The sequence below is a fragment of the Anthonomus grandis genome, chromosome 10, assembly GCF_022605725.1.
Source record: "Anthonomus grandis grandis chromosome 10, icAntGran1.3, whole genome shotgun sequence".
Lineage (NCBI taxonomy): Eukaryota > Metazoa > Arthropoda > Insecta > Coleoptera > Curculionidae > Anthonomus > Anthonomus grandis.
In genome coordinates, this window is record NC_065555.1 from 7032185 (window position 1) to 7042030 (window position 9846).

At 30.5% G+C, this 9846-nt stretch overlaps 1 protein-coding gene across 3 annotated transcripts in view; it reads left to right on the top strand.

Annotated features, from left to right (window-relative positions):
* Window positions 1-9846, top strand: part of LOC126741724 (rho GTPase-activating protein Graf) — a 77125-nt gene that overhangs the window by 53987 nt on the left and 13292 nt on the right. For all 3 annotated transcript variants that reach the window (XR_007662304.1, XM_050448267.1, XM_050448269.1), the window contains one exon: window positions 8296-8375. Coding sequence is in view for 2 of the 3 variants with exons in the window: in XM_050448267.1 (XP_050304224.1) it covers window positions 8296-8375 (80 nt within the window). In the remaining variant the exon portion in view is untranslated. The remainder of the gene's footprint in view (window positions 1-8295; window positions 8376-9846) is intronic.

Sequence of the window (9846 nt, forward strand, 5' to 3'; positions counted from 1 at the left end):
GTATGTAATTATCACTGCTGCCAGAAGAAACATCTAAATCGCTTTCAGATGTATTTTCCTTTACTGAGCATGTAGGTAGGACGTTTTGAAACTTTCTTGGCGTAGAGCTTAATGTTCCTAATTATAATGAAAATTTAAATTAAAAGGGAAATTTATTTCTTGAAAAAGATTTTACCTTCAACAACACTATTTACTATGGATGCAGGATCGTCATTGTAATTTTCATTTGTGGTTGCCACAGGTAAAACACATACTTTTTGTGTCTCTGAGATTAACGAAGCGGGTTCTGAAAACGAGAAAAATACTAATAAGAACCGCTATTTGATCACCATTATATTATTCTGCTCTTTAAAGAAAACAAAATCAGATAAACTTTAATCGAACATAACCTCAAACTCGTTTTCAGCAAATTAATTTAATTAAAATACTCTTACTTACCATTATTTTCCTGTGTATTAGCTTCAGCATTATCTAAACACAATTTCACTAAAAACTTGCCTCTGGAACTCATTTTAAAACAGACTAAGCTATTAATTTTTTCCTGCACGTGAATGACTACCGAATATAAACAAACAATGCTTACATGAAATAATGACCAAGTCGTAATAGTCAATTTTCTCTTAAAGATATTAACATTTCTAACTACATAGAAAAGTGAATAATTCAACTTGATCAGTTTTTCTTGAAAATAATTTGGTTGTCATGACTTGTACATTTTAATGTTATGCGTGTGGCATATCTAGTTTTTTAATTTAGACTTATTACCTTAAAATTGGTAAAAATTCGACTTGGTCACTTTTTGCAGTATACCCACGATATCTCTTCAAAATTTTCATGGTATGAAATACCATTTCTAATTTCTTAAATGTAGTTAAACTTTGATTAAAAAAAATAGCACTCAATAGCACAATTTAATAATACAACAGCTCATATATCGGAGCATGATAATAAACCATGACTAGGATTTTTTTTAATTATAAAAGAAATATTTTTAAACAATAATTATTAACCTAACATTTTTACGGTTCGAAAGTTCTGTTTAATTAAAAACTTATCTAACAATCATTGTCTGTCATTCCTGGAGATACGGTGGGTATTGTAGGCACCTTCCAAATATTTAAATGCACAATTTTCAGAAGTTTATCAAGCAATTTAAGAGTAACCCTCAGATTTAGATGGTTAAAAAAACTTTGGTTTAGCAACTCCTTTAGGCTACCAAAACTTTTCTGTGTCCTATTTTAAATTACTGAAACATGAACCTAATTCGACGTTTACTCTTAAAACATTAAAAGGAAGTTTCTAAAAAAACTAAAATGAATACAGTCGATAATAACATAGGTATAAACGAGTTATATATAGAAACATATAGATATTATACGCAGATATTTAAAAAGGAAGTGCCTTTAAATTGCTACAAACAATTCATACACCAAAAGCTTTTTTTCTTTCTGTTACAATAAACAAGTTTAAATGTGTACCTTTAAAAACAATAAATATCAGAAAAATTCTATACATATTACATTTAGTTTACTTATACAGGGTGTTGATAAAGTATTTAGACAAATTTTAACCATCGAAATGTTCATATGAACATGGGTCAGCAACGGCTTTGTTTTCAAGCTATAGCGTCTATTTGCACTAAAATAAATGATATATTTCCATCTACTTTCATATTGAGGCTCAGCAGCTTGTAAAACATGCAATATCGATCACAGGTTATACCAACTGTTCAATAAATACGTTTCATTATTCTTGATACCTATTTAGAACGTTACTTGCATTTCTTTATTAATAGTCCTTGTGCTCGAAAACAAAGCCGTTCATATGAACATTTCGTCTTCAAATTGACCAAGGATTCGATGGTTAAAGTTTGTCTACATATTTTATTAACACGCTGTATATTATAAATAGTAGATAGATTTTAAAAAGATGAACATAATTCTAATAGTTATACAGGGTGTCCCATTAGTGCGATAACGGACTTTCTTTATGGTCCTATGAGAATTTGATAATATTCTACAGGGTGTTCGCAATACTCTATTCAAAACAACCTGAAAAATGTAAACAACCATATTTTATTTTTTTCAAATGGAATGACCCATATTTTTTTATCTTAAAATGTTCACAATGTGATAAGTTTTCTTTTTTGTTAAGCATGTCCTATACCTATCTGTAATAGTTATCGAGTTTTTTACACTTTTTCCTAATTTCGCCCTTAAAATCCACAATAGTCGCGTTTTAATTTAAAAGAAGTTTGCTTAGTTGGCCATAGAAATAACAATTGCACAAAAATCAAGCAATTACTTTGACAGAAGATTTAGTGTTGTCAGTTTATCACTAAAGCGAAACATGTTTGCATTAAAAATGAATTTTTCGAAAGAGGATATGGTGAAAATGATTTACTGTTTCAACTGTTTGGACGCAATTGAGGTAATTTTACTGTTTATTGGCAAGCACGGTTAGATAATTCAAAAATCCACTGTTAACAGAATCACATGTTTTTATGTAGGTACCTACAGATTATGCAAGAATTATCTGATAAAGATTTTGCTAAAAGTTTAAAGACGTTTGAAAAAAACAATTTATTAAACCTCAAACTTTAAAAATAGTAAACGGAACGGATTGAAAAGCATTTTTAAATTTGGCATTTTATTAAATTACAACAAATTTAATGATACCAAAATGAACAGAAAAGAAATTTTGTTTAAAATTTACCAAATAATAAAATCCTAAAACTAATCGAAAAATCAACAAAAAATATTCCTTAAAAAAAAAAATTAAAATTGTGAACAATAACAACAACAAATGACTAAACCAAAAAGGTATGTACATTAAACTATAAATAATGTTCCACATGTCCACCCTGGTGTTGATCACACAAACGAATTCGTTTAACAAAAGAACTGCTTACTTTCTGTAACATTTCTCTAGTTACTTCTTGAAAAACATTCCGAATTCTTTGCTTCATGTTGTTTTTGGTGGTAACAGGCCTTTGATAAACCCGATTTTTCACAAACCCCCACGAGAAAAAATCGAGTTTTGTGAGGTCAGGAGATCTGGCCGGCCAAGCAACTGGTCCTCTCCTGCCAATCCATTTATTTCGAAAATGGTAATTTAGATGGGCCCTCCCAACACGGCTAAAATGAGGAGGCGCTCCATCTAATTGTAGCCACATTCGTCTTACTGTTTGTAACACTAAATCATCCAGCTCTTCTTTGAATTCATTTTGCAAAAAATGTAGAAAGTTCTGACCGTTCACTGCCCCATCAAAGAAATATGGTCCAAGAAGCTTTGTCGCAATGATACCAGCCCATACATTAAGTGACCGACCATCTATGTTGATGATCCAGTGGTATCACATGCCTTGGATTTACATCGTTGTAATAATGGAAGTTGTGTCGGTTTACAAATTAATTTTTATGGAATGTCGCTTCATCAGTGAACAACACAAAGTCAAAAAAGTCCTGTTGCAGTTGGATTTGATGCAAAGCCCAGCGGCAAAAGTTTCGGCGATTAGCAAAATCTTGATCGCTTAATTCTTGTACAAGCTGTACATGATATGGATGAAATTTATGTTTTCGGGTGATTCTGTTAACAGTGGATTTTTTAATGTCCAACTGCCTTTCAATTTGCCTACAAGAGACATGCGGATTTTCTAACTTTGCTTGCATAACAAGCATTTCATTTTGTGGATTTGCCCCTATTTTTTGTCTTTGTGACATTTCATAATTTAAATTTCCAGTTCTTTCAAATCTCTCCTTTAGTGTTTCAAATGCCAATCGGTTTGGATATCGTTCCGCATCCGGATATCTCTGTGCATAAACTCTGCTTGCCAGTAAACAATTTTTCTCACTTGCACCCAAACAGTAAATCATTTTCACCATATCCTCTTTCGAAAAATTCATTTTTAATGCAAAAATGTTTCGCTTTAGTGATAAACTGACAACACTAAATCTTCTGTCAAAGTAATTGCTTGATCTTTGTGCAATTATTTTTTCTTTTAAATTAAAACGCGACTATTGTGGATTTTAAGGGCGAAATTAGGAAAAAGTGTAAAAAACTCGATAACTATTACAGATAGGTATAGGACATGCTTAACAAAAAAGAAAGCTTATCACATTGTGAACATTTTAAGATAAAAAAATATAGGTCATTCCACTTGAAAAAAATAAGATATGGTTGTTTACATTTCTTGGTTTTGGATAGAGTATTGCGAACACCCTGTAGAATATTATTAAATTCTCATAGGACCATAAAGTAAGTGTAAGTATGCACTAACAACCTACAAAAGATTTGGCTTGTATGCTTGATAAAAGGTATGCAGAATTTTTAAAGCAATCCAAAAATGCAATAAAATATCGGGTGTTCCATTTAAATTAAAAAAGTTGTGTATCATATCACATTTATGAATCACCCTGTATATCCAAAAATATTTTTATGTTATGCACCTTAGACAGTAAAGTAACTTTGTATAAAAAAAAAATTTTTTCTTTCACTGTATAAGGAGCTATCGTCCGTTATCGCACTAATGGGACACCCTGTATATTCTATCTTCGATTTGTTCTTTCTTTGGTAGCAAGCAATCACTATTAGACTTATCAGTCTTTTCTTCTAAATCTGACCTGATTGAACGTTAATTTTATTAGTTAGACATTAGCAATATCTAATAATTAATTATTTGAGAAAAAACATGACTGACTACTTCAAAGCATTCATTTTTAAGTTATAAATTAAGATTTATTTGATAGAAAAAAATTGCAGAATGAAAAAGACAACTGCAAAATCTAGTCTAGATTAAACAGTTTAAAAAAGTGAAAGGTTATTCAAAACCTGTATGATTAGAAAAGGAATTTGATTTTCTGATGGTGATGTTTCTGATTTGGCATATCAGACTTATTAGAAAACATAATTATACAAGAAGTTTGGGAAGAATGATGATAATAAATAATTATTTGATTTATAAACCATAAAATAAACCATATAATCATTCTACGTAACTTTAAAGAATTTCATTTTGTGCCTTTAAAACAAGAGCTGCATTTAGAATTTAAATTTTAATACAATAAATTAAAATCATGTTAATTAGAATATAATAAAAATATAATTTTTTTTTATTTTTTTGACGTAAATATGTATTTAAGAGCAAATATTGATACAGGTTAATATATTTATTACTTGCAGCAAAGTTTGGTTTAAGGAAAATAAAACAACTCCTATATATTACGGTTGACCAAGTGCATTCAAATATGGGTTATAGGAAGTAATTTGAATTAAAAGACTTTACTACGTTGTGAAAAATGTAATTTGATAATTAAAGCAAATGTTTTTAATATGTACAAGTAAGTAGTGAAAACTGAAACACTTTTATGAGCCCAGAATGTTTGTTATCTGAGGGTCGAGTTTTTGGTTTGATTTATTAGAGATATAACTTCGATTGGAGAAAGTAGTATAGTTTAGGTGAAGTTACTTGGACAAGCATAAAAACTAAAAACGTTTAGCACGCGGCGTTTTCTTTATGAGGCATTGGCGTGCATATAATTTTTGTTTCTCCGGTTTAATATATATTTATAGTAAATATGTTATTTTACAACCAATAAAAACATTTACCAAGTCACGCAAAAGTCATGGTTAGATTTAATGACACAGATTTTTAGCAATTTTTTTTTAAATTATTACAAAAATTGTCAAAAAAATAAAATACCTAAAAAAAATACTCATTAATTTTAATGTCAATGCTATTTAACCTTGAATTTTTATCTTAAAAAACAGTACTGTAATTTTTTTTATCAAGCAGATATATTAATCTATTAACAACGTATATTGTATTTAAAAATTGTAATTCAGGTTTAAAATATATTCAGGTCGAAAATGACACATGTTAAGAAATTGATACTCTCTTAAAATTTGATCGGTAAAACGGTCATAAACTAACACATTACAAAATGCCTAAAAATATTTACCACAACTATTCGATTTATTATCACTAGTATCAAAAAGCCGCCAAAATTACATTTTTATTGTTCAAAAGCTCAGACGAAAGTAAATAAAACAAAAGATCAACGGTATATAGCAAATAGAATAACAACAAGAACCAGAGTATAATATAAACGCGAAACCGATTTTAGGGTGAGCCAAGTCTGCACCATGTTAATTAAAACACACTGACAAAATTTAAAATTGTTATAATTGTTACCATATACAGACCTATACCTACCTATATATGTATAGGTATATTATGGCACGCATCTTAAGAAATGGTTGATTCTTCGAAACTTTATTTCCACGTACAAAAGGGGTGTTCTAATAGCGCTTCAACAAGAAAGATAAATTTAAATACCTTTTATACAAATTTTGAAATGGCACATTTTTAGGCTTAAAAATGCGCAACTTTGCCCTAAATTTAACAATTTTCTTATCTCTTATATTTACCGAGATCTCAATAGTGAACTAGGAATTTCTAACACGCCGTATAATCGCACGGTCCGTCAGAGGAATAGGATATTTTTGATCATAAAATCATTAGTTTTTGCTTTAGGGAACATTTATTGGTAGACCAACATACACAAAGACATAGCATTTGATAATACTCGGATGGATTTTCAGTTGCGAAAAAGAATATCAGGCATATGGTGACCGTTTCCATCGACGCAGTTCTGAAGGCGTTCGCGGAAATTAGCCTCGACTTTTTGCAGCAAATCTCATTGATTTCACTAATTTCCTGGCAGATTAGATCTTTCAATTCATCTAATTTACGATGATTATTTTCATAAACTTGAGGTACCGAAGAGGCCATAAAACGTCACCGAATCTTGAAATTAAATGGTTGGCAAACAAAGGACGAAAAACAGCCATGGATTCCCTGGCGGTGTGTGCTGTGGCTCCATCTTGCTGAAACCACAAACGGTCTCGGTCAATATGTCTTCTTTTTAACTCGGGGATAAAGAAGGTGTTTACCATATTAACGTAACGTTGAGACGTTACTGAAACGGTAACCCCATTTTCTTCAAAAAAATGGGAATCTATCAAGCCGAATTTGAGTTCAATTGAAATGCTTTGAGTCAAGGCACCGAATGTAATCTGACGCACACCCCTCCCTTCTCTAATGACCAATCGCTACCTGTCCTAAAAACGTTCGCTCTTTGTGCCGCACCCTGTATAATATCTAGTAAAAAATGACGTTATAAATAATAGAACGCAATACAAGTTAATATTTTACTTATATTCGTTTATTTGAAGAAATACTGTAAACTAACAATAATAAAACGTATAAAATAATTGCATTTCTTATTTTTGAGCGCGCGACTCTGTTTCATATGCCCGGCCCGTCCTCAATTCAATCCCAGCAGCATCGAGAGAATCTCGTATCGTCGTCTGTTTCACGTTATCCTCGCCGAACTTGCCTATCTTTACCTGACAAATATTAATTGTTGAACGGGCCGGGGGCTGTGGAAAGACTCGAATCGACCGTAAAGATATACGGGAATCGATCACTAAATATCGTAACATATTTTGCAGTTTATTTTAATGCGTATATGTAGTATGTTGATTGTATTTTGTACATACTCAATTTTGGAGCTTGACCAAGTAACTTCACCTAAACTATACTCTCTCTGGACCAACAAAGAAGCACACTAAAAAAAAATCAAAAACAGGATTAAAAACTCAAATATATAATGAAAATGTTAACGAATATTTTAATGTTTTTTCCCTACTATATGAGAAAATGTAAGTGATCATTATTGTTAAATCTGCCTTTTTTTTTGTTCTAAAATCAACTTACTTTTGATATGCTATTTGGGGATACTTTCAAAATAGCACGACCATATTTCCTAGCTACTTTATATTGCCAAGTTCCTTTGATTTTCCTGAATTTTTCTTTACTTTTCTCTCGCTAAACTTGCAAAGAAGCACATTTCATAGACCGCAAATTTCTTTTTCGTCTTTGTGTCGAAAGTTTGTTTGTTATGTTTTAAGAATGCTTGGCTATATTTTTATGCTTAATAACGTTCTTGAAACGTCCAGGATTGGGTTTACTTCTTAACAGGTTAACTCTGGGAAATTAAAATTCCTAATCTAATTCGCTCGTGAGATCATTTTAAAAATGATTATACCAAATCATTCAAAAGCACGAACAAACATAACACAGACTACAATGATAATTGCAATTCTTTTAAGAACGGGTTTTAGCACAATACTAAAAATTATACAGAAAAAATCGCTCGAACCAAAGGTTTTAATATCTAATTTTTTTTTACCTCACTGGTTAAAATGTTTTTACTTATTATTTTATTTTAGGAGAGTCAGAACACTATATGCCTGCTTAGGGGAACATGATGGAGAGCTCTCTTTTGAACCCAATCAAATTATTACTAATGGTAAGATATGTTTAAGATAAGTACTAGCTTTAATTTTCCTATAAAATATGGTCTCGTACAAAAATTGATTATTTTTAAGAAGAATGGGTTGATCAGTGATATGGCTGAACTTTACCAAATTCACAAACAAGTAAACAAATTTATGTATGATAGCAAAGTCTACTAAAATTGATAGCAAGATATTATATTTGGGAGATATAATAATCGAATCTATCCATAATGCTTTATTGCTTGCCTAAGAAGGGTTTTAATAAAACGAAGAAACAATAATTTATTTTCTTGCTTCACAACATTTTTGATATATAAAAACTTATAATTTCTAATTTTACATATGAAGTATAAACTACCTGTCATTAATTTCCGTAATTATAACATTAATAAATTGGATGCATTAACCTTACCTCTAAGGCGGTGCATATATAATAATAATAATAAATGTCTTTATTCTTGTAAACATATATGTTTGACAAAAAAAGGCGAAGTTTAGCTTTACATAGCTACTCTTCTTAACCATTAACTAAGTCTAACATAGAGAAACATGATAAAAAAAAGCGAAAGATTAAAATTAAATTAAATCTAACATGCAACAACACTTATAAAATAAAATATTATTAAGCAGGTAAATAATATTTTTAACGTGACCGATATTCGTGAGTCACATATCTAAAACAACCAATTATAAGAAATACAACACACATAGCAGGTAGATAGAAGAAAGGATTTAATCGATTTCTTGAACTTCAATAGGCTCATATTCTAAGTTGTCATTTAGCGAGTTATAGATAGACGGAGCGATGTATGAGAAACTATTCTTAAAAAATGCGTGACGAAAACGAGGTATACTAAATCTATGACTGTATCTTAAGGCAACGTTGTGGGCATTATAGCGATATTCAAGTTTATCATAGAGATATTGGGGTGATGTGGAAAGAATTAGTCGGTATTTAAAATTGACTAGGCATATATCGTCGCCTTGCATACAAAGGGGCGTAACTCATAATTTGAATTTTTTTGGATTTCGCCCGGAGGTTGACAAATTTGGTGTTTTCTAGCTGCTCTCAAAAGGGCGTAACTCAATATAATTTATTGCCTGGGTTATGCAGGCAAACTGTTTAGGCGTATCTCATCAAGTCATTTTAAAACAGCATCTAAGATACGCCTTTTTGTCTTTTTGCCTTTTGTCTTTTTTATCTTTTTGCCTTTTTATCTTATATCTCTTCCACATGAATAAGTCCCTATTTTTATCGTTTTATGTTATAAACAGTTTAGTTTTTTTGTTACAGTTTTTTACTTTTGGTTTATTATGATATATTTTTTAAGTTAAAAAATTAACAAAAATGTTTACTTATTCTTATAAAGCTGATAGTGTTAAGGGCGTTAAGAAACCTACGTTTATTTTTTTGCGATAAGAATTTTTTTTAAGGCCAGGCCAGGATTTCCACTTTTCATTTCTTTGAAGTACTAGGTTAAT